Genomic DNA, 26210 nt, shown 5'->3' with positions numbered 1-26210 from the left:
CCCAAGGATTCACCCTATACTCTGGCAAGTAGTGAAGCAATGACACATCAATCCATCCAAGAATTAATCTTACTCAAGGCTGGATTTGGATTCTATAAAGCTGGCTCTACCTTTAGTTCACCTCAACTTTTAGAGTATAACCTTCCAGGGGCCACAACTGAGAGTCTGGATGGAAACCTTCTTCCTTGAGGTTAAGTTTTTTTGGTTTTCCTCAGTGTTGTGAGACTGCTGGATGCTCTGCTATACTTTTCAGCTTTTTTTGGGTTTTGTTTCTCATCTAGCATAATCTAAGAATCGGTAAATGCCTGAGAAGAAAATCAGCATAGAGTTAAGGGTCACTTCTCTGTGCCTTCCTCTACTACCAGGATCTTTGCCCCTCAAGGCTTGCCTTGGAAGCTCTCCTAATGGCTTCAAATAGATGGTGCAAGATGGAATTTGTTCAGCTTTTTTTTGTTTTCAGTAGAAGAGCAGTATAAAATAATGTCATAGCTAGAAATGAAAATAACCAAATTCTGAATGCTTGCTTTTTTCCTATGGTTAATTTTTCTTGAAAAGACGAGAGAGAGAGAGAGAAAGAGAGAGAGAGAGAAAGAGAGAAAGAGAGATCCAATGCACTTAATACATTGTCTTTATTGAAAACAACTTCCAATAGTTGGGATTGTAACTGTGGTCCCAAAAAATTCAAGGCCACGTTGTTACTCCCTGTCCCCCTAGAAGTTTACATTTTGCTTTAAAAGATGAATCTTCTCAGTGAATTTGACTACCAGGATATAATTAGCTGGAGCATACTTACATATGAGTAGATTTTCTTAAAAAACAAATTAATATCACAGTTTTTCATTTTGACAGACCATAGCATTTCCACATGCTGCCTAATGAAAATATCAATCACAACTAAACTATCAATGATAGAAATAATGTTGCATCTTGTTCCCCTATTTTCCAAGCCAGACAGGCATTCCCTCTGAGTTACAAACCTTTGGGATCAGATCAGTCCACACTCCTATGGTAGGAAGTAATAGCAAACCCTTTTTGCAGGCAGTTATGGCACAATTGAGCCTTCTTTTAAAATGACAAGCCTAGCTTAGATTTGAATCCCCATGTTACCCAGTCCCCACAATTTGACTACCTGTCTACTCAGGCGTCTCACTCCTTGTGCTGGATTTTGGCAAAAACTGTGAGCCCAAGCCAGCATTCTTCTGGTTCCAGGGGGCCAGATCTACTCTAATCAACAGCTTCGGAGCCACTTGCTCTTGGCACTGTGCCTTTGCTTAGCACTTACCAGGCCTCGTACTTCTAAGTTGGAAGTGTCACACTTCTTTTACTATTTTAAATTTTGATATGTACTCAGTATGAATTCTAGTTTATTGTATGTGTTTGGGCAGATTTATATATCTACATAAAACAGTGTAAATTCTTTACTATTATATATCACTGAGTTTTTTCGTCTGAGCTAGAAGGTCAGAAAAGATGCATTTTTAAAAGCAATTCTTTACAGGAGAAAACCAACACCAAATTTGAGAGAAAATTAACTACTGAGTTTATACCTTTCAGAGTTCTCCTAGTTGTCACTATTTTTAGTGATCTGGGGCTTGTTTTGATATCTAATTAAAAGCCAAATCAAAACAACCAAAATAAAAGTTACTCCAACCTTCAACCTGCTGTCCTTTCTACACAGACAAGATTTTGGTAAACCCAAGCTGCTGCAGCTTTATACCAACATCTGACTTGGAATGACATTCCACAACATTCACCCTACAATGATTGATGTCACATTCGTGAATTACACAGGAAATGGTAATGGTTCATGAAGTAACAGTTCTTTTATGCTTTCAAGTTAGGGTTGGGTTGTGTAATTCAAATTTTCACCATCTGCTAAAACTCATGCTTTTTTAAAAGGAACATTTAATCTGTAATTAGGATTGCCCCCATTAGACTAAGAGCAGAGATTTTTCTTATTCACACTGAATCTTCCCATGCCTTCTATAGCACTAGGCATAGAGCAGGCATTCAATGTTCATGAATGAATGAAGGAAGGAACAGACTGTGTTTTTCTCTTTGAAAACAACAAATTCCATGCTAGGGGAAAAAAGGCATGCCACTTTTTAATTATCCAATTCTAAAAATAAGAACACCTTTTAAATCTTCAACATTAAGTTGAGAATAGTCAGTCAGAAAGTACAGTCTGGGGTGCCTGAGTCTGCTCAAGGCTTACTGTGCAATGCTGCCCAAATCACCACCTTTTCAGGCTGAGGTTTATTCATCTTTCCAGATTAAGGATTTCTCCCTTTAAAAATTCTCTAACTTGTTACCTGTTTTGCAAACCTGGAGTACCTGTGACAGACAGTATATTTAAGGAATTGCCTTTTAAAAAAAATCTTTTTTATTATCCATTTCAAATGCAACAAGAGCCCTCTAGACCGTAAGTTCTAAAGGTGAGCACCAAGACGGCTGCTTGTGTTGCCATCACACTTGCAGAATGGCAGGTAGTAGGAAATGAATATTGTTTCCTAATCACTCTGCATGACATACTGAATAGAATATTTTCAGGTTGGCTTTTAAAACTTGAGTTAAGGTAAACACAACAGGAAATTATATGATCTTCATTAAGACTCCATGGGTGTGTCTGTGCTCCTGCTTCCAAAAGGGCCACTAACAGATGAATTTCTTGCATTGCCCAGAACGAGCCTCTCTCGTCTTCCAAATGCTTCATTTACTAAAACACACAAAAAAGTTAAACTAGCAGATCAGGAAATTAAGCCTATCATCGAAGGAGACTAAAATGTAGATAGGACTAATGAGGTTCTCTACCCCAGGGCAGGAATTTTGTTTATGAAAATATAGGTTAAGTAACAGTTGATAAATGGGAAAGTAAGTAACTAACTCAGAAGTCCAAGTTAATGCTCTGATTGAAGCCAATCAAGTTTTAATATAGTTCAATTTATTTTTGTACTTAAATTCCTTTGTCTGTTCTTGTATCTAAAACTCCTGATAACAGACATCCCACATACCCGTGATGACTTGAATCTTCCCTTATTCTCCTTCTGTTTATTTTCTTTCACTTTTCTCTGTATGACCAGCATAAAACATTCTAGATTTAGGACCCTTCAGATATATACAAATCAGAATAACCCAGAGAGAAATCTCAAGATCCTTCTTCTGCATGGGAGAATTCAGGAATCAGAGAGTGGACACATATCTTCCTTGTGTAAAGGACACACCTGGTGGCCTCAAAGTAATAAATAAGCAGCCAGGCTCCCTGGAAGAGTGCAGGATGGCACCTTTGGGAAAGCTGTGTTTTGCCGAAAATGTTGAGGAGAGGCAGAGATTTATTCATATCGGTAATTCAAGAGGGGAAGGCAGTTCTTTGAGATCAGGCTCTATTTCCTTCCAGCTTCCCCAATACTATCTTTCAATTTTAATTTTCAAATTCTGTTGTACAGACAACAATAGGCATTGTTAAATGATCCACATTTAAAGTGTGAAGACACATTTACTTAGAAACATGAACATTTCCAAATTACACTTGGGCGCTACTGCCTAAGTGGACTATAGCAGTGGATGGGTACTGGATCTACCTTTGCTATCTGCCTATCGGAGTCAAGTCACACATTTTGAGTCAGCTCTTGAGCGAATGCATTCAAGAAAAGTGGGAAAATGAAAGATTTTTTACCTGAAGAGACTGTGCTTATATCCCAGACCCGAAGCCCCTCTCTCTGTCCTCCAAAAGCATAAATAAATGGCAAATCAGGACAACATGAAGAACAAAAGAGGACTCCCTGGGGAGAAAAGAGCAGCAAGTCAGTGATGTTGACCTTTCCAGGGAGCCCTGACGTCTAGGTCACTGCTCCTGTTGACAAGAACCTAGGGCTTGAACGGCGACTCAGAACCAACCCACCAGTGTCCCTTCCACCCCGTTACAAAGGGGCTCTCCATTGAGTCGGGAGGGACAGAACAATAGCGTGAAGCAGGATGGGCTCAGATAATGACAGTGCTGTGAGGACACGTGTGGGCTCTGGGGCCACTCAGGTCTGATTCTTACTGCCATTCTTCAGGATTTCCTAGTAAGCATGACCTGCAATGGATTCCCAGAAACTTTAGTTCTCCTTTCTATACAATAGTGATGATACCAGAGCTCACTACAGAATCATTTTTAAATTTTTGGGTCCTTACTCTACACACTTTTATGACTAGTTAATACAGATACATGATAGAAAATATGAATGAGAAAGAATATAAAAATCACAAAGTGAAATAACCACTGCTCATGTTTTGGGATATAGTCTAGATTTAAATAGATGAAAAACAAACATGGAGTGGTACTATAAAAACTGTTTTTGTGAACTGCCTGTCTAGACACATATATAATTTTTAATAGCTGCACAATGTCCTACTTTGTCTGTAATCAATTTATAAAGTTGATTATATATCCTCTTGTGTCAGACCACCTGGGACAGTACCCAGCAGTCTGTAAATGCTCAATAAATATCTGACGAATGAATGAATTCAGGTTATTTCCAAACTGGATGATACTACCTAATTACCAATTTTCATGTAGTCAGAACTAGTTATGCACAGAGGAAGTGACAGATAATATAAGTAAATTGATTCTAATAGCTATAGTCCCCAAAAGTTTAAGATTTCCTGGCATGGTCCTGATTTTAGGGTCAAATGCTGTCACTCTACTTGTGGTCTAGAAATCCCTCTCCATCCTTGGACTTAGTAAGCAACTGTTAGTCATATGAGATGGAAAAGGAACCAGAGAGTCCATGATTTCCCCCATAACTGTCCTAAGTCATAAAACAAGATGTGAAACTCCCACAAAATACGACTAAGCTCAAAATTAAAACATCTCCAACAAATCCAGATTCTTTCAAGCAGCAATTCCTACAGAAAGGTAATAAGGTTCAGAAATGGAATAAAAAGAAAACAAAGAGGACTTGGGAAATTCTTACCATTTTCATGTCTCTTGAGTGAACTAGACTTGGCCTGTCTCCTAATATGTCCCAAATCTTCACATACTTGTCTGCAGAAGCAGTCACAAGACAGCCCTTGATTTGACTGCTTAGATCAAGACCTATAACCAAGATATGATTACTTTTCAGAGTCTCTCACTTTGAAATACAGACTTCATCGTAAGGTCATTCAAATGACAGAAAAACTTATTGCTCACCAGAGATTTCATCATTGTGTGCATTAAGTGTAAAAATTGGCTTATCTGAACGTGCATCCAAATTATATACAAAGCCGTCATCTGTACTGGCCTGGAAAGAGTAAAAGATGGGTAAGATCATGCTGAAAGACTATGCAATTTAGCATTGGGTAAAAAGTGTAAGTTATGCTGTAAATCAACTATATCCTGACTCACCTGCAGAGATCATTAAAAATTAACAGGGACAAAGAATTTTATTTTGGATACGCTGTTTGAGTGAACTCAGCCTGTATATCTACTGGGCAGTAGGATGCGAGCGTGAAGCTTGTGGTGAGCAGTCTGGAAAGGGGCTGGGGATGTGGAAGCACTGAAGGGGTAGGTACATCCATGAGGGTGGAGGGGACAAGCCCTGGGAGTGCAGAAGTAAAAGAGCAATCGGGTGGGATGGAGGCCTGGCACGCAACAGCTCAAGGTACAGGCTGAGGAAGAGCCCAGAGAAGCAAGAGTCAGAGAGGGAGGGGGAATGAAGAAAAGAACTGGGAAGCCAAGGAAACAGGAGTTTCTGAAGAGCAGTGATTAGCACTGCCTGAGTTGCTAAGGACAGAAAGGCAGGTGACAGTGGGCAGTCACGTTCAAAAGGATCTGCAAAGTGTGAGAGGTGTGAAGTTGTACGCAGACTGAAGGCAACATTCAGTACAAGGAAAGGGGTAAAGGACTACTGACAGACAAAGTCTTGAAGGCTAGGCTAGGGGTGAGGAGGAGGTCCCAGTCTTAGTTACCAGAGGGAAGGTGGTGAACGATTTTGATCACCTTCCCATTTCCCTCAATATTTGTGATTTTAGTACCAATCACAATGTTAGCAAATAACCTCAGGAAACGTGTGCCTGACTGCTGAGAGCCAAAGCACTACACGACATTTAAATACCCTGGTAATTGTAAAATGGCAGCTGGCTTGAGGCTGGGAATGGCACATATTTCTACCAAGAGTGCGTATATTTGAGATGAAATGGGCTCTGAATTATTACTTCAGAAGCCTTATGAAAAGTGTCCACAATTTTTACAAAAGCTGCTTTTAAAAAACATTTTCCCTCCTTTACAAAGCCAATACATATTCATTTTAGAACAATTAGCAAATATATGGATATATTACAATTTCTTTAAGCTTCCCTTTGAGATGAAAGCTGGGATTTTAATTTCTCCATGGATAGAAATGTCAGTGGAATCCTTGGGATGCTACATGGAAAACCTGTCACCCCACAAACATTAGGAGTATTTACAGAAAAACCTTACAGACTTTTTCTCCTCTTTGGGGAGGCAGTGTTATTAATAGGCTAGTATTTTCAACACAAGAGCTCCCTTTAAGTACTAGGATTTAAATAAAAGAATATTTTCAAAGAATGTTCAAAAACAATGAGTAAAATAAAAACATGGTACACACTAGCATGGTTGGAAATTAGCAAAGTCATTGACATGTTCACTATTTTTGTTCTCTTGTTGAAGAAACCTAAATTTTTTTTAACGCCCAAAACTTCCCACTGTTTATACAAGAATCTACAATAGAATTAAAGAAAATAAGTTGTTTGGAAACTGGAAAAGCTACACAGGAACATGCGGACTCTTACCAAAAAATGACAAGGTGCAAAGTGATTCCAGGTCACCCTCTCAATCTGCCCACTGAAGCGCCACATCCGATGGCTCTCGTCTGGGCTTCGGCAGTCATACAAGGCCACCGACCTGGACGCGTTCAGGCAGAGTCAGGGTTTAGAGTCCAAGTCTCTTAGAAGGTTCAAATTTATTTACAATAAAACTAAGATAATAAAACAACACTGTGAAGTCAAGATTCAATTATTTTAAAGTAAAGCCCATCTTAAATTTATAAAATAAAGTAGACAAAAATGAGTTGAGTCTCACCAATTGGTGGACCCTGGTCCTGTGACTTGAAGGCACTGGTGGCTCTGGTTGTCACAGTGGCTGTGACCTTCTCCAGGTTGAATGTTCTCTATTTACAAGGCAATTCTTAACTTTCCCTTCCCAGGTGGTGCCAAGGGCCTGCTCCATGCTTACCCTCTACATGCAGGTTATTGTGTTGGGGGAATTGAGACAGACTTTTGTAATCCTGCATGAATCACAACTGAAAAATGTAAATACGATCAGCTGTCAAAAGGACAGGGAATCAAAATAAAGACTGCAAGTTGGTTTCTCCTTCTACGGGCCATCTCTCCCATCACACTACGTGTGGAAAGGAGCATGGTCACGCCTATGGCAGGCCCCGATTCTTCACCTGTCCCCACATCCATGCCCTTTGTCATGAGACTCGGGAGTCCTTCCTGTAAGGCAGAGTACGTTTCCCCACTCCTTGTGATCTGTGTTGCCAAGAGAATCAGGCTGAAGTGGACTAGTTGTGAGTATAGGGCTCAGGAGGCCTTGGTATCTCAGCTTGTGCCTATGACCTCACTCTGCAGGGAACGTGGGCTAGCCCGCCGATCCCAGCACAAGGATGATCGACTCACGGAGGAGAGCCAGGGCTCCCGGCTCAGCCTAGACAAATCAAGATAAGCAGAGCCACCAGTCAAATCCAGCCAAGACCGGCTGAACTTCACAGAAGAAATAAATGTTTACTGTTGTAAGCCACTGAGTTTTGGGATGCTTTGTTTTGCAGCAATAGCTAACTCACACATCCTCTAAAAATCAAGTTCCTATATAATATGTTAGAATCACATTCTCTTGCAGACTGAAAGGACCAGAAATGAAAAGGAAAAACAAGTACTACTTAAAATTTGCATCAAGTGATACACTCTTTGAATTAGTTGAGGATAAAGACAAAGAAGCCACAATTCCTGAGGTGCTTTCTTACTTATCGTATGATCCAGAAATTAGAGTCTGTGCTTCAAATGGATGAAACTGCAGAGTCTGGACCTGAAGGGAGCAAGCATAAATGACCAGATCTGTGTCTATTTGGTTTTGGTTAAATTATCTAATAATTGGCTAGAACCGATTTGGCAGTGTTTTTGTGAATCCATGTCATTGAAATTCAGTACTAAAGAAACATAAGTGACTTTATTGCATAATCAAAAGGACAAACCATATTCATAATCAAAAGGACAAACCATATTCCCAAATAAAACCTGGCACGTAAAAGATAGAGCAATATTTCCCAAACTGTGTTTGGTAGAACACGATGTCACAACGTATTCAGAAGGGTAAAGTGGAGTGGTTGGGCTCAGATATCAGGGAAGGGTCAAATACGTCCTGGCAAGCCCACATGTTCTGGAAGCCCCACAACATGCGAGGAGTTCTGTGGTCATGGAATCTGACGAACAGTTTAACATCACCAGCCGAAAGGCACCCCAGTCCCTTTGTAGAAGCCTCTGTAAGCAAATTACAGGGACTAGCATTCCCATCACTTCAGTTTTTTGCATCCTAAGATGGATATTAAACCTATCGCACAGGGCAGGGTGATGGTCCAATGAGGTGAAGCATGAAAGCAAGTTGTAAAGCACAAAAAGCCACAAATAAATGTTTGGGATTATTTTTAGCCAGTATTTGCCACAGGTATTTTAAGATCCTTTCTATCCAGTAAATCACATACCTTGTCTGTATGGACACCGAGGCTAGCTGCTGGTTTCCCCAGGGACATATCCCACAGAATTACAGTGTTGTCAGCTGATGCACTTGCCAGCACATTTCTGAGAAAGGTAGGAAACATACCAGGTAATCTTTTAAAAACCAAGAATGTTAAATGGAAGATGCAAATTCTGTTTACAATAGCACCAAAAAGAATAAAACACTTAGAATAAATTTGACAAAGGAAGTGCAAGACTTGTACAGTGAAAACTACAATAGGTTGTGGGGGAAACGGATGTGGCTCCAGCAGTTGGGCTCCTGTCTACCACACAGGAGGTCCAGGGTTTGATGCCCAGGCCTCCTGATGAAGACAAGCAGGCCCATGTGGCAAGCTGGCCCACATGGAGTGCCACCCTGTGAGGGAATGCCACCCCACGTGGAGTGTCCCCCCACAGAGGAGTGCCACCCCATGCAGGAGTGCCGGCTGACACAGAGAGATGGAGCAGTAAGATGAGGCAACAGAAGACACAATAAGAGACGTAGCAGAACAGGGAGCTGAGGTGGCACAAGAGAATGATCACCTCTCTCCCACTCCGGAAGGTCCCAGGATCAGTTCCTAGAGCTGCCTAATGAGAATAAGACAGACACAGAAGAACACATAGCGAATGGATACAGAGAGCAGACAATGGGGATGGGGGGAGAGAAATAAATAAATCTTAAAAAAAAAAAAAAAGAGGTTGTTGAAGGAAATTAAAGATCTAAATAAATGGAAAGGCATCCTGTCCCACCTTCAGGGATTAGAAGACCTGATATTGTTAAGATGGAAATATGGCCATCTACACATTGGTCTATAGATACATCTACAGAGTCAACGAATCCTAACAAAAACCAATCCTAAACAAAACTCATTGTTTAAAAAACAATTTTTTTTCTGCAGAAATTGACAAGCTGGTCTTAAAACTCATATGGAAACACAAGAGACGCCAGACTAACCAAAATAATCTTGAAATAAAGGAGCAATGTTGGAAAAATCTTATCTCCCAATTTGAAAACTTACTGCAAAGCTACCTTTATCATGACAGTGTGGTATGGTATAGGATGGACATAAAGATCAATGGAATAGAGTTGGGAGTCCAGAAATAAACCCTTACATTTATGACCAATTGACTTTTGACAAAGGTACCAAGACAATTTGATGCTCAATGGGGAAAAAAGTCTTTTCAACAAATGGTGCTGAGACAACTGGCTATCCTCAAGTAAAAGAATGAAGTTGGACCACTCATCTGACCCCATATACCAAAAAAAACCCCAACTCAAAATGGATCATAGATTTACATGTAAAACTAGAAACTATAAAACTCTTAGAAGGAAACATAAGTATAAATCTTTGTGACCTTGGGTTAAGGCACTGGTTTACTATACAAGACACCAAAACACGAGCAACTAAAGATAATAAAATAAACTGACAAATTTTATCAACCTACAAAATGGGAGAAAATATTTGCAAATCATATATCCAATCAGGGACAAATAATCCAGTTAAAAAATCGGGCAAAGAATCTGAAAAGACATATCTCCAAAGAAAATACACAAATGGTCAAGATGCTCTATGTCATTAGAGAAATACAAATCAAAACAACAAGGGGCTACCGCATCACAATCAGCAGAATGACTATAATGAAAAAGACAATAACAAGTGTTAGTGAGGATGTGGAGAAACTGGAGCCCTCATGCACTGCTGGTGGAAATGTAAAATTGTGCTACCATATGACAGAGCAATTGTACACCTACGTATATACCCAAGAGAAATGCATATTTCATAATAACCAAATGTCCATCAATGTCCAAAATGGTGAAGGGATACACAAGATGTGGTTTATCAACATAAGGGAGTATTATTCAGCAATAAAAAGGCATGATGTATGGATATATACCGCTACAGGGATGAAGCTTGAAGACATTACACTAAGTGCAAGAAGCCAGTCACAAATGACCACATGTATGATTCCATCCATATGAAATGTCCAGAATAGTCAAATTCATAGAAACAGAAAGTAGATTAGAGGTTGCGAAGGGCTGAGTGGTTAGGTCTGAGGAGTGACTGCTAATGGGTATGAGATTTCTTTTCTTTAGGGGGTGGTGAAAGTGTTCTGAAATTTTGGATAAAGATGATGGTTGCATAACTCTGTGACTATCCTAAAACTAAAAAAAATTGCAGACTTTACAAAGGCAAACTTTATGGTGTGCAATATTTCCATAAATTGTTATTTAAAAAGAAAAACAAAAATTATTAAGAGGAAAAATAATGATATGCCTCCCTCTTAAGATCAAAAGGTGACAGTGTGGTTCTACAACAGAACACAGACGTTTAGAGTCCAGAAAACCTGAAATGCATTCTTGACCCTGCACCTTACTAGCTGAGACATCCACTTCGTGTTTCAATTTCCTTATGTGCCAACAAAAATATGACCAGCCTCAACAGGCTGTTATGCAGTTACCTAGCTGAATGACAGACACACAGTAGGCCCTTAAGGAATGTCAGTTCCTTCCTTTTCTCCTTTCAAATACATAAGCAATACTGAAACTTACAGAGTCCAATCTTCAGCATCCAGTGTAAAAACATCTCAATATGGAATAGAGTTACTAGTGGACAGTAATGTTTTTGCTTAGAAAACCAATACACTGTGAAAATAAAGTGTTGTTGGGTCCTTTTTTAGGTATAAAATTATTTCTTCAAGGAAGTTACTTCCATTACACAAACTACTTTGTCTTCTAACTAGTGTTTCAGTGGCACATGTGAGTTCTCTTATGAGGATCATGTTTTTTCAGCTCATGCCAGCATCCCACACAAGGAATTTCAAAGATTTCACCATCAAGTCTCAGTTACAGGCCATGTTTTAAGTCTTTGGCATTCCCTGGATTAAATGTTAATTTAAATTCCCCCAAAATAATGTATACACAACACCTAGCAAGAGCAAAAGCTTAAATTTCAGATGTACATTTTCACCTAGTCATTCGGGAAACATCTGAGATTTTCTTAAGGCTCTAAAATTCTAGTTCTATGAAACAAGTGCCCAAGGAGAGCAGTCCAAGAATGAGTAGGAATTAGCAGAAAACAGGCATCTCATTACAAGGAACATTTTACTAGAAACCAAGGTCTCTAGTCTCTAGTGGTAATAACGTCAATGTGTTATTCCTGAGCCAAATCCCAAACTATGTATTAGAATATGCAGTGTCCTCACTGGGAAGCATTTTAAAGGACGACAATCTGTTCCAGTAAAGAAAGAAGAAAGGTGACGGAAAAGGAGAATCAAGGTCTAAAATAGGATGGAAAAGAAACGGATTGAGGAACAAAGAAACGTGTGGCATTAGAGTCAAAGAGAGGTGAGTACATGGGACAGGGCAAGAATATGGCAATGGTAATTGTCTAAATGGAACCAGGGAATTGTGGCCGGGGAAAAGAATAAATGAACTGGTTAGTATGCAGATAAAGGGTTGTGCCATTAAAGTAACAGCTGCTATACAATATATAAAAACTTGGTCTATGTAATTTTTGTGGAAGCTCAGATTTGTAAATAAAAGTAGGTACCTAAGCAGGACACAATATTAGATCTAATATACATCTGCTCATTGGCCAGGGCCAGGACTGGTGCAGATGAACAAAATCCCAAGAAACCAACCCAGAGCAGTAGATTCAAACACCTTCCTGTAGTCTAGCAGCATCAAACTCACCTCAGGAAGAAAAACACCCAATGGGGCCCCTGCCCCAGACCTACTGAATCGACCTGCGGGTAGGGAGTGTTGGCATCCACGAATTTTTTAAAGGCTTACTCAGCATTTTCTGACTTGTGGCTAGGTTTAGGGAGCGCTGACCTACACAGTGTTCTCAGGTCCACTGCTCGAGACGGCTGCAACTCTGAAAAGGCCTGAACACACCCAAGGTGGCAGGAAAGCCCCTGGTGGGCTAGCACCTAGGATGAAAATGTGCCTTGGATAATCCGGTTTGTTCCCCGCGCCTGAAAAAGTGGTAGTCAGTCCAGCACTTACTCCCTTGCCTTAGTAGCTCCTCTAGCCACCTGCAGGACAGTGGCTTTTTTGATAATTGTTGCTGGAGGGTAAATGTAAAGAACAGTGAATGGGATGTTGTGAAAAGTAAATAAAGTGAGGACTCTAGGCTCTGTGAAGCACCTGTGTCATCGCCAGCACTGCAGTACAGTTTCCAGCAGGTGAGAGGAGGACACACGGTCACAAAACTCATACAGAGGGTGAAGAGCTGGCAGGTGCCACAAGAGATGCATGGACAGCAGAGCTGCCATCCTCAAGCAGCATATACACCAGGAAAGGAAAATAAGACACGGACACAAAAGTCTGGTGATGCTGATGTAAGAGACGGGTGCACGCATGAGGTATGTCACCACAGTTACATTCTTTTTTAATCCTCCAAGTGTATTTCATTTTACCTGATTAGCTTATTCCATGAAAGGTCTAGAACAGCATCGGTATGCCCTTCCACCGAGGAACTCTGTAACAATTGTTTTGAATTACTTTTTGGATTAAAGTTTCCCCATCATTAAATTGATGTTAATTTAAAAGGTTTCTTTATACTTTAAGACTACATTTTGATTTTAAGTAAACCTGCTTGAAGAACTAAAGAAACAACATCCTGTCTCCCTTTTACTTTACTCATGATAATCTTTACAGAGAAGAAACAATAGTTCTTAATCTAGATGCCATAATTCTGTTAAGTATCAATTTTTTATGCCCCCCCCAACCTAACAGTTTTGAAAGCTACAGGAGTGAACACAAGTTTAAATAGAAATATAAAGTTAAAAACCAGTATATTAGTGTGAGTAGCTATTATATATGAAGGAAGATAATTTGAGAGTAATTTGTCTTGTGGAAGGAATAATAACATGCTAACTGATGTTTTATACAATCAGAAATCAATTTTTCCTTGGATGGGCTTGTGAAAACTAGAAATCATAGTAAATTCATAACCACCTGTCCTATTTCACCAATGACTAGGAAAAAGTGTATTCTTGATTTTTTTGTCCCCAGTAAATTTATTTCCATTTTTATTAGAATTTAAATACCTATTAAGCGATTTACCTTCTTTCCTTTCTTTTTCTTCTTCTTTGACAGCTTACTTCCAAGTGTGAAGACTGGCTCTAAAGAATCCACGATATCAAGATCCCATACTTCAATAACAGGGGTCATGTTTCCTACTGCAATGTAATTTCCTAAAGAAGGAAATGATGCATTGATGATCCAAAAAATAAAAAAATAAAAGACAGATAAAAGTGGGGATCAAGTTTCCTGACACAATATAATTTCCTATAGGAGGAAACAATACATTTATAACTCCCCTTCCTCAAAAAAAAAGACCAAAAACAAAAAAAAAAACACACAAAAAAAAAACAAAGACAAAAAACATCTAATACACTACACTGTAGAATAGATTGAATAATGGCTTAGAGTAGTATTTCTCAAACTTTTATATGCATATGAATCACCTGAAGATGTTAAAATATAGGTTCTATTTCAGGAGGTCTTGGGTAGTGCCCCAATTCTCCATTTCTAGCCAGCTCCCAGGTGATGCCAACACTGTGCTGCTTATCTTTGGACCACAATTTAAGTAACAGGGGCCCAGTCTTTTGGCCCCAGTGTCCTCAGTTATGAAATGACAATAGAAAACCATCCTTCCTCCAAGGGGCTGTTGTGAGGATGAGGATCAAATAAGATAATGAATGTGAAAATGCCCTGCAAACAAGAAGCTGCTATTATCAAGTCCCGACAGGGGCAACTAGAGCATGCAGATGAGGCTAGAGAGACTTGAGGACACCAATTATTTGCTTTGCACTAAAGCTTTACATGACAAGCCTCTTTACTACGGTTTTACCTGATGGTCTCTGAAAAGGGCTTTGCCACTTAGCCCTGGTTGGTAACATCAGATACACTTTGCCACTTTTACTGGCTATTGGTTAAGACCTTCACACAGATCTGCAGCCCAACCTGCTTGCAGGCTACAGAAAAGCAGCCACCTCCTTTGTCTAAAGTTTGGAGGTTTATGCAGATCCAAAACAATGAAGCCATTGCTTGTGTTTTAAGAACTATGTAACAGTAACTTCATAAAATGTGAGCAACAATTCTGAAAACATTCATACAAAATATATGACCTGTGTGTCTAGGAAAAACACACATAGGACAACTACTGAGCAGTCATAAGTTCTCCAATTACCAGTAGAATCATCTGGGCTAGGATCAAAATTTAGCCACTCCACGCTGAGAGGATATGCAGACAAAAGTATATCGTGGTGTACATAAAAAGAGTCTTCTTCTTGATTATAAACTGAAAAGATTAAGAAAAGAGAATTTATTGCATCAGAATTCAAGTCACCAGAATTCACATCTCACTCAAAACAACACTCTCCCTTTTAAACTAATGGGAGCCATAATGCTCAACAGGAGACCCATTTGATAACATGAGAAGGCAATGCCAAAGTCATTACTGCCAGGCAAAAATTCTACATGTCTAATATATTCCCAACACCTGGCATGCCTTAAAGGAGAACATGAATACTGAAAGGACAATGATACCTCCTGAATACTCTATCTATATGCTCAGTGGCTAAATGATCCTGCCTTCTAGTTTGCCTGTTATAGAGACCAAACTCTCTAAATCTCTGTAATGAGCAGGAAGGAATAAGCTCCTTCAGTATTTTATCTTCTAAAGGTCTAGCTGGTTATAAGTAAAAAAGAACAAGGACAGTATTGGGAAAAAATATATCATATTTGGAAATCTAATGCTTGTTAAAAGTTACTCTTCACTATATTTTTCAAAAGCTTATGAAGACCTAAAATGTAAACAAAGCTCTTGCAGACACCTTTATAATACGGCAACTGACTGAATTAGCTCTTTATTTTTCCCAGTTATAAATATTAAGGAACAAAAATATAATTAAATCAATGCTAAAAACAGAGCCCAAATAATCAGAACCACCCCCACCCTTCCCCATAAGTTTATTAAGAAGTAGACAATAAGATAAAGATTTTTTAAAAAAATTCTTCAAAACTCTGCTTCTGGGACAGACCCTAAGCTCAGCACTTCTTTGTAATGTTCTACCACTTCTTTGTAATGTTCTATCACATCACCCTATGATAAGAATGCATGCTCAGAATGATCAGCCTGTGGTCCTGCATGAACCTCAACCATGCTCAATGTACTCAGACTCAATTTTCAATAAAAATGATAGTGAGTCTTTAAAACAATCTTCTTTTAACCATCTCAGATCAGCATTCAGGTTAGCTTTAGAATATAATTCTGAAACTATTCTTGATTACAGACGTTGTATGCAGAGATTCCCTCCAAATCCAAATAGTAAGGTATATCTATAATGACATAACTTAGAAGGAAGTAGAAACACAATTGCTTTAAATTCATTCTCAACTCCTCTTTGATACTCACTAAATTCAAAGGAACGACAGTTAAGTTCTCAGTTGAGAATGTATGAAAATCAATTATGACAAAATAACTGTATTAGGGTTTCAATATTTTGAAATTGGAAGTGGTCTTTTTAAAAAGTTCATCAACGTGGTTTTTATTTGAAATATATATAAAGTTCAAAAATATAAAGACATAGAGAATAATTTCACACTGAAGTATCTGCTACTTAAAGTTTTTCTGAGAAAGATTTTATAAATAGATCCCAATGGGCAAGGGATAAAAATGGCTTAGTTGACAGGCTACCCACAGGCAGCCTTAAAGATTCTGAAGACTTACAGAAATCCAAGCTAAGTGGAACCAGCAATAAGGTAATCTAGAAGATGCCAATAAACATTAAACCTGAAGGTTTTAATTTTCAAAGTGTGCAACTATGTGTCCCATGATAAAAGGCCTTATCAGGTCAATAATCTCTTTAAAGCTTCAAAGCTTCAAGACAGATGAACAGAAAATTGCTGGGGAAAGTATCTGGGCAAGGATGGACTTGTTCAAGCATAACCTCACAGAGTAAGGGGCAGGAGAAACAAAAGGGAAAGTCTGGAGACAGTATTCCAGGCATCTTGAAAGTCTATTTTTAGTCTATAAAATAATAAGAAAAACCAAAAATATATAATACACAAATTAAAAAACCCTAAAAATAGCAAAGTGAGGCAAGTCAATTCAATTAATGTTTGCTGTTGAATTAATAAATATTAACATTAAAGAATATCTATCTGAAAATTCAAATCAATGCCTATTTCAGATTATTGCAAAGCATTTACCTCTGGCTTTGGTTAGAAAACTACCTGGAGTGGGAACGGCAATTAAGATGGTTTAGTTCCAAAACCAAAAGGACATGTGGGACTCTATGCTAGGAAGTAAATAAATGTTTTGCAAAGGGCTTTTCATTTGAAGGGAAAATACCTGAAATAACTTAAAAAAAAAAAAAGCAGGATAAAAAAATCTATCTACTATAACCTTAACCACATAAAGAAAAAGGGGCCAGCAAGAGAGATTGGAGTAAAAAGCCAGGAAGACACATTACTACTATCTCAGAGTAATGGATTACAAAGTTTTCTTGTGCATTTATTCTTACTTTCAAATTTTCTACAGTAGGAAAAAAGGGTGAAAAATGGTTAATCAAAAAACATAAGAACCTTCCAGGAGACCTATTTCTATAAAAAAGGAACACAGCCTACATATGTCCAGGCACATTAACCAGGAAATCTGTAGGATTTCACCATGTAACCACCTCTTAGGTGGGAAACAGCAAAATCTGCTGTCTAAAAGTTCTTAACGGTAACTATTACAGTTATTTTCATTTCACTTAAATAGAGAACCTTTTAGGAAGGGATTTATTTCACTTACCATGCACCTCTAAATTGCATTGGTCCTGTTCAGCTCTGCCACAAACTATGAGATTGTCACTAGGTTTAATCAAAAAATCGTCACGTTCATATTGCTCCTAAGTGGAGAGTAAAAAGTCATTGGATGCTGTAAGGTTTTTCAAACACTGAAGAGATGAGAAGCACCATGTAAATACCTACCGTGTCTTTGAGAGTAACATAAGGATCTTGATCATTACTCCCATAGACTGTAAGACCCAAGAGGGATTCACCAAGAGTCTCAGCATCTAAGATAAATGTTTGTAAATGGAAATGAATAAAACTGTCATTTTGAGAAAGCATGTAGTTTTCAAAGACATCCAATCTTTAGACTTGGACCCAACCAACTATTTTATACCTAACTCTGGATCACCCAAAGGTAGGAAAGGAAACAAGAGATGATGATAAGCAGGAATTTAAATGGCACTAAATTTGAACTTGGAATGCATATTTGATATTCTTGGAATTCACAACTCAACTCTTTCAATGAAAAAGTTAAATCAAACCATGAAACCCCCTCTTGGAAAATACTAAAACTCTGCTCAACTCTCTAGCTGACTCTTTGCAATCATTATTAGAAAATGCTTCACAGAAGTGGCCTTGAGGATCTGGAAATAAAATTAAACTAAAACCCAGAAATCAAAACAGAATAAACAGAACTAATAAAACAGAAATGATGGGCTTTACAAAGTTAAAAGGTTTCTTCACTGAAAGATTTCTCAACACTGCTGATATGCTAATGTTCCTTATGAGTCTGAAAAAGGGGACACTGTATGCTTTTTTCACTAAGGTGATTTGAAAATGAAATTATTATTTAACGGCACATCCATAAGGGTAACATAAAGGAGGCCCTGATTAATATAAAAATTCAGGAAAAAGGAGATACAATTAATTGTTAGGGGAAGCTACTTTAGGGAGGTAGATGATCCAAAAGATCTGATAGGCTAAGCAGAAGGGAGTTTCGACTGATGAGAAAGAGAATAGATAATCAGCTGCTTCTGAATGCCATCTCTCCAGGCTTAGGTTAGTTGTTCTTTTCCCTGTATTCTCATGGCACTATAGCCTAGCAGGAGGGTAGCAAGATTAATGCCTGCAGCCCAGATGCTAATGAAAATAAACTACCCACTGCTAGAACTGCGTCTAGTGAAATATATGAAAAGAATGAAGACTTTAGAGCCAGAGAGTGTTCAAACCTCAGCTCCATCATTCACCAGCTGTGTGACACTGGCAAAGTTATTTCATCTTTCTAAGCCTTGGTTTTCTCTTCTGTAAAACAGAGGTAATAATTCCTCTCAGCAGTGCAGATAAAGAAAAACGAAGTTGGTGATAATGCAGAGGAGGAATGAACATCTAGATGGAAAAATGGATACAGGACAAGTTAGAGATAGAATGAAGAAGTCAGGATTACTTCTTGCCTGGAAGAAAACAGGGATGCCAGTGATATAAAAAGAAACCTAGGGGTGCCAGTTCTGGAAGGAAGATTAGTGTACCTATGAAGATTATGGAAAATGCCCAGCTACCTCTGACACTAGCTCTGCAATCTCTTTTCTGACTCCTCCTCCCCAGTTGCAGTGCCCTAATAAAGGCCCTCATTGCCTCTGATCTGATTTATTGTAAGTATCTTGCTCCTCCTGGGAGAGGTTCACCTTATCTTCTAACCTATTCCATCCTGCTGCCTGAATTAACTTCCTAAAATTCACACCCAAAATCAGCACATGTCCCATGCTCAAAAACCTTGAGTGATTTCCCCCACAGAGAACAGCTAAGCCTGGCAGTCAAAGCTCACTGGACCCCAGCCCTTCCAGACTTTTCTCCAACTCCCTACCCATCTTCCCTGTGTTTCACTCACACAGATTAATTCACTGAGCATTTCCCTCACTTTTGTGTCTCCAATGAAGCTGTTTCTTCTCCCCAGCATATACACTAGGTTAAGCTCAATAGCAGCTCAGTACTAAAGGTTTTCTAGTTTCGCCCTATTCCATTAAAATTTCCTCCTGTTTGGTTCAATTCAACCTCCCCAGGGAGGTCTACAAGGCTTTTGTCAATCTATTCCATGTCCACCCAGAACCTACTGCCCCCCTACCTATCCATTATTTCCTGATCTTTCCATGCCCACCGCAGGCCACATCGACATCTCTATGACCTGTTCTTCAAACATTCCAACAACACTAATTGCTCTTTTGTATGAACCACAGTGCTCATCATCAATCCATATGTGCCTGACTGGAAAAACAAAAACAATTTTATATTATGGAAAATTTCAAACACGCACAAAGGTAGTGAGGGTATAATGAATCTCCCCTTACCCAGCCTTGACAATGAACATTTCCTCGGTCTTGTTTTCCCTTCCCCTCTTTGTCCTCTACCCCTCTGAAATTATTAAAAGTAAATCCTACACAGCATGGTATTTTACTCAAACACTTCAGCTGATACCTCTAACAGATAAGACATTTTGGTGCCTGATTATATTTAATAAAATGGGTAGTTTTTAAATTGGATTAGTGACTTCTTCCAGAAAATCCAACCTCTTAATAAAATAAACATAGTATCCTCTGAATCTCTCTAGCATCATTTAGCATAAAGCTCTGCACACTGCTCTATTTCTTCCCACTTATCAACTGAAAACCACCTAGAAGTATTCAAGCAGATGAACTTAAAACCACATGGGGAAATAGGACTGGGCCTTTAATAAAGCCCTAGAATGTCAAAACAAAGAAAGACTCTGTTAGATAAAAACAGTATCATCTTTGGTATTTTAAATATTCTAAATTACATAATGAATATCATACTTATATTTACTATCACTTGTTCACTAGAAATCCTTGAAGATCTTCTCTTAAAATCAATGAGATGGTTGTGAGTTTGCTTCAATGCAAATAACATGTATTAAGAGTTAATTTTTGGGTCAAATCACTGTTTTTCTGACTATAATAAGGTTCACAAATCTAGCTGTACATCCCACCAGGTCCCAAAGAGGCAGGGTAACTGGAATAAACTTTAAACTACTCAGTGTGCCAAAGGTGACTGTCCATTTCTCAAAACCTGGCATTAGGGATTTGTTCCACTCAGGGTAGCACTCACCAGCAAATGTCAAAGTGAGCCCTTCTTACCTATAATTTTATGTTCTTTTCCCCAAAGAGCAATACAGTTCTATTTACATTTATGTCTTCTCTGTTCACTTTATGTCCCTCAAGGCTTCCTATACAAATCTCTCTACTCCCAACTTGCCTTTTGCTATATCACCCTTTTCTCTTTCCATCTGTGGAACTCTCTTTTACTACTTATCTCCAACAACGTCTCCAAATGCACATACTCTGGGAAAAAAAAAAGACTTCAGTGGAAGAAAAGGTATGTAAAGATAAATCCAAATATATAATACCACAATTGCATATAAGAACAACAAAGGGGAAGTGGATTTGGGCCATTGGGCGTTCACCTACCACATGGGAGGTCCAAGGTTCAAACCCAGGGCCTCCTGACCCATGTGATGAGCTGGCCCATGCACAGTGCTGATGCCTGCAAGGAGTGCCGTGCCATGCAGGGGTGTCCCCTGTGTAGGGGAGCCCCATGCACAAGGAGTGCATAAAGAGAGCTGCCCAGCACGAAAAAAGTGCAGCCTGCCCAGGAGTGGCATCGCACACAGGGAGAGCTGATGCAGCAAGATGACGCAACAACAAGAGATACAGATTCTGGGTGCCATTGACAAGAATACAAGTGGACACAGAAGAACACACAGCGAATGGACACAGAGAGCAGACAACAGGGGTGGCGGGGGGCGAGGAAGGGCTGAGAATAAAAAAAGAAAAGAACAACTCAGAAGTGAGTTAGAGATTACCATACCTGTTACATGCAATAAAATACTATAATATTACTTTTTTTAGATCAGAAGTTAGTGGGTTAGTTTATTTTTTAAACTAGTTTAGGAAACTTGCTCTCTGCCCAATTCTTGGACCAGATTATTTGACTGCTATAAAGGACAAAAAATTCTCAGATTAAAGCTCTGAGTACCACAAATGTGATCTACAAAACCCAGCAGAGATGAACAGGCTCTAACCTGGGTCATTGTCTTCATCATATTTGTCCAAGTGGTACTCGGCCAGCTCGTCATCTTCCAACGTCCGGTCAGCCTCAGGGTCACCATCCTCTAGGGGCTCTGCTGGTCGGGCTTGGGTTCGTGCACTCTGCATACCATCTTCTGAAGGACTGCCTGTCTCTTCTTCATCACTGCCACCTTCTTCTCTATGAGAATTTTAAAAAGAAAAGAAAAGAAGAAATCACCCAAACAGCACCGTTCGATAAGACTACCTTGATCTCATTACTTGAAATATATATTTGATCATGACTATACCAAAGATATCAACACCCCCAAACTTACTGTAATTTTTCCTTTGCTTCAGCAATGAGACGTTTTACTTCTTCTTTGCTTAGCTCTACCTATAAAAGCAAACATTCATAGGATTACAATATATTTAAGGAAATGACTAAGGTCTTAGAATTAAACAGAAGTTTGCAAACAATGTAAAATATAACTTCAAGGAACATAAGAATCAAATATCAGGGGAGCAGATGTGGTTCAAGCAACTGAGAGCCCACTTCCCACAAGGGACGCCCCGGGTTCGATTCCTGGTGCCTCCTAAAAACAAAAACACAAACAACAAGGAAACAAATGGAAAAACTAATTTAGGGGAGCCAATGTAGCTCAGTGGCTGAGTGCCAGCTTCCCACACATGAGGTCTGAGGTTCAATTCCTGGCACCAAAAAATAAAAAATAAAAAATAAATCAAGGCTCTCTAAATTTAAAGTAAAAGGAGTATTTACCATTACAATCCCTTCCCACTCTACGCTCCTCATTCTAGTCTACCTCTCTCCAGTCTTTTAAGAAAAACATTGGGGAAGCAGATGTGCCTCAGGGAACTAGGCTCCCATCTACCATATGGGAGGCCCAAGGTTCGATTCCCAGGGCCTCCTGGTGAAAGCGAGCTGGCCCATGTGGAGCACTGGCCCACACAGGAGTGCTGGTACAGCAAGATGACACAACAAAAAGAGACACAGAGGAGAGACAATAAGAGACGCAGCAGTCCAGGGAGCTGAGGTGGCACAAGAAATTGAGCACTCTCTCCCACTCCAGGTCCTGGGATTGGTTCCTGGTGCCACCTAAAGAGAAGAACAACGCACAGCGAATGGACACAGAGAGCAGACAGTGGGGGATGGGGATAAATAAATCTTTAAAAAAAAAAAAAGAAAGACTGGCTTCTATAGTAGCTCATCTGGTTTCCTTCCAACTACTCTCTGACTCTTTCTTGGCCACTTCTCCCCTCTTTCTCTGTGGGCATTTCTAAACAAGCCACACTTGCCTCTTTTCTCTATTATCATTGCCACATATTCACTGATCAAGCACTCACTCCCCAGCAAAGCTTATTCATTCTGGAGGCTAAAACTACCACCTCTGAACTGATTACTACAAACGCTTCCCTCTCTAGTCCTGTCTATACAGTTGAGGTCCATTTCTACAACTGCCTGAGAGACTCCCTACTTAGACATTCTGTTATTCTAATATTAACAAGTTCCAAATGGAAGTCACTTTCTTTACCACTAGCATGCCCTTGCCTAATCAATGTTTCAGTACCTTTTAAAACACCCCTATCCATACCAAACTGTAATTTCCTTGAAGACAGAAACCAACTTGTCATTGTATGCCTAAGCATGTAGAGCAGTGCCTGGTCTGTAGGAGTGATGCTTAATGACTGACGATAAATGAATCACTCAACCACCCAGTTTCTACAAAAATGTCTGCTAGTTACATGGAAATCCTCTTGAGAGATGACATTCTATCATTGGACAGCTCCAGAAATTAAAGGTTATTTCTTGAGTTTAATTAAAAGGCACTTATTTTTTCTAGTTTTAAAAATTAAGTCCTAGTTTTCCTCTCTGGAATCTCACAGAATAAGTCCAATCTCTTCTTCCTATAAACTTTTCAAGCAGTGGTTCCCAAGCTCAGTCTTTAAACAAGAATCACGTGTTAATGACATATGCACATGTCAATTCCATAAAGGCAGGGACTTTTTCTGTTTTGTCCATGCTGTATCCCAGTACCTTTAACAATGTCTGGCATGTAGAAAACACTTAAAAAAATATATGTGTTGAATGGAAAACTTGGTAATCTTCACCTCTACTACAGACTCAGTCACCAATTCCTGAGATTTTTACTTCATTATGTGTCACATTTACCTCTCATCCCCACTGCCACTATCAACATCCCACTTGGATTACTGTAAGAAATTCTTAGTACAACTTCCAGCCTCAGGACAACGCAATTTCCACAGCACTTTTTCTACACTGCCACTTTCCTCCTCGGAACACACCGAACAGTGAAATGTCTTCCTTTTGAGCCTGAAAATGCACGGGTGGAGGGCAGAGAAGTGTGGTGTTGTCACGCTTTAGGGGGGTTTCCTTTCAGTTCGTGAGGGCCACCAGTGTGTGAGCTGCGTGCAGGGCTGTGGCCAAGGGACTGGTGAGGAAGTGCGGCCCCTGACCCTCTAGGCCCAGAAGACCCAGACCACCGGAGCCCCAGGCCCTGTCACCAGGATCAGGCTCAAACCCGCCTTAGCCCGGCCAGCCACACTACTCAGGCCACGAGCCGGGCCCAAGCTCTCCAGGCGGGCTGACCCGGGATGCGGCAAAGAGGCCGCGCCCCCCATCTCGGAGTTACCAAGCCTCACCTTATCTGGCGTCTCTTTGGTCACGCCGCAGCGGACCCAGGCCACGCATGTCACCTGGCGACTGCGGTTCATGATCCCCGGCTCAAGGGTGCTTCAAGCGAGAGACCCAATCGCAGTGGCACCGAGACCACCGCCACGCTCCAGTCAGCACCGTACCGCTGTGCACAAGGCCTGGACAGAACGCAGGCGCGGGATCTGCTTCCTGCCGCGTAGGCGCCCACTTCTGACGTCATTGGAAGGCGCCGTGTGGGAAAATGTTCCGAAAGGAATGGAAGCGGAAGCAGTGAACGAGGCATCCACATGGTGTGCACTCCGCTGTGTGGGGCAAAAGAATTGACTTTTCATGTTTTTCCTGCTTCTGACGGGGTCTGCGAGCTTGGTGGGGGCAAAGAAAATAGTCAGAACTGTAGGAATCAGTCGGAGGCCAAGTTCTACCAATTTTAATTAATTTTACCCGCCGTCCCATAGACTTCAAACTGACAAATGGTGGTGGTTTGTGAGTTTGTTTTAAAGCTCTCTCCAGAATTAATCAGTTAATTTCAGGGAGGTACTTATGCTGTTACATTTCATTGCGTTCTTGGATGTCACTTTCTCACCTTCAAACATTTAGTACATATTATATGCTAAATATACATTATCCATACACTGGTTGATGGACAGACACATGGGTTGCTTCCATCTTTCCGAATTATTGCCGTCTCGAACATAGGTGTGCAATAATTTGGTAATCTCTTAACTTTGTGTGGGAGGTCCTATTTCCATTTTACAGATGGGGAAATATATTAGTTATCTGTCCCAAGGTCACACAGCCAGGAAGTAGTGTATTAGAATCTGAACGAGGCAGTGTGACTCCAGATCCTCTGCTACTATTCTTTATATCATGCTTCTTAGCTAAGGTCATCGTCACCTGTTAGAAAATGTTAGTGGCTGGAGGTAGATGAAGATGACTAGGCTTACACAGGAGCCCAGGTAGATCCAGGGTCTTAAATTTCTTTCTTGCCTCAATGACCATCTCCAAGTCATTTACCAACTCTGACCTTTAATATGCCTCTGAGATGGGCAAACAAAAAAGAACAGGGCAGTGGCTCCTAGGGAGGAAATGTGGTGGCAAAGCTACACTGGTAGGACATGGCCTTCCCCAGTTGCAGTGTCAAAAGTGAGCTGTACATCTCTGTGGTCAATTCGTGGATGCTTTTGGCTACAAATTTGTCTTCTCATGCAATATTTTACTTGGTTCTCACAACAACGTGATGAAACCTCATCAAGAATGATCTCTGTTTTTAAAGTTGAGAAAGTCAGAGATCACAGAGGTAATGTACCTTACACAGTTAGGAACTGATCATATGCAGCTAGATGCCACCAACTTTCCACACTCAGCCTGATGCCCTTGTTATTCTACCAGGCTAAGGAGGGATCCCCTCAGGAGTGAATTGCTCATTCTTTGGGTGGGTTGATTGTGTCATTAAGGCCTCTTCCTATACTGTTTCTCTAAACAATGTATTTATTTCTGTCCATTTAGGAAGGTGGAATGGCAGATTGTAATTTACAAAGATGGCCACAAAACATCTCCCTTTTCACATGCTTTTCTACAATGTGACCTTACTACACAAAAGCTGGAGTCTAAATCCCCTCCCCTAGAATCTGGTCTGGGCTTGTGACTGCTTTGACCAGTAAAGTCTAGCTGAAGTGCCACTTCCAAGTTAGGTCATAAATGGAATGCAGCTTGGTTTTTTAATCTTGATTTTTGCTGGAACACTCATATTTGGAGCCCTGAGTCACTATATAAAAAGTCTGACTTCCCTGAGGCCACCATCCTGAGAGGAGGCTAAACTAAGTGGAGTTGATCACTTGTGAGTGCAGACCAAGACTTTTTCCCCCTCTTACTCCAGCTGCCAGCCTTGCTCCCATAC

The 26210-nt window shown here is 40.0% G+C and overlaps 1 protein-coding gene across 1 annotated transcript; it reads right to left on the bottom strand.

Annotated features, from left to right (window-relative positions):
- Positions 1 to 610: 610 nt before the first annotated feature.
- Positions 611 to 24570, bottom strand: PWP1 (PWP1 homolog, endonuclein). Its single transcript, XM_004480807.3, has 15 exons — positions 24301 to 24570; positions 21957 to 22015; positions 21636 to 21820; positions 17744 to 17829; positions 17565 to 17661; positions 14955 to 15065; positions 13826 to 13956; positions 13177 to 13238; positions 8742 to 8838; positions 8007 to 8068; positions 6775 to 6886; positions 5174 to 5264; positions 4956 to 5077; positions 3674 to 3779; positions 611 to 2716 (listed from the first exon to the last, which is right to left on the bottom strand). Exons 1-15 carry the CDS (start codon positions 24370 to 24372, stop codon positions 2607 to 2609), a joined length of 1503 nt encoding a protein of 500 aa, XP_004480864.1. The 5' UTR covers positions 24373 to 24570; the 3' UTR covers positions 611 to 2606.
- Positions 24571 to 26210: the final 1640 nt, after the last annotated feature.

Source organism: Dasypus novemcinctus, chromosome 12 (assembly GCF_030445035.2).
Source record: "Dasypus novemcinctus isolate mDasNov1 chromosome 12, mDasNov1.1.hap2, whole genome shotgun sequence".
Lineage (NCBI taxonomy): Eukaryota > Metazoa > Chordata > Mammalia > Cingulata > Dasypodidae > Dasypus > Dasypus novemcinctus.
The sequence above is the reverse complement of the archived record's forward strand: the minus strand, read 5'-3'. Positions and strand labels throughout refer to the sequence as shown.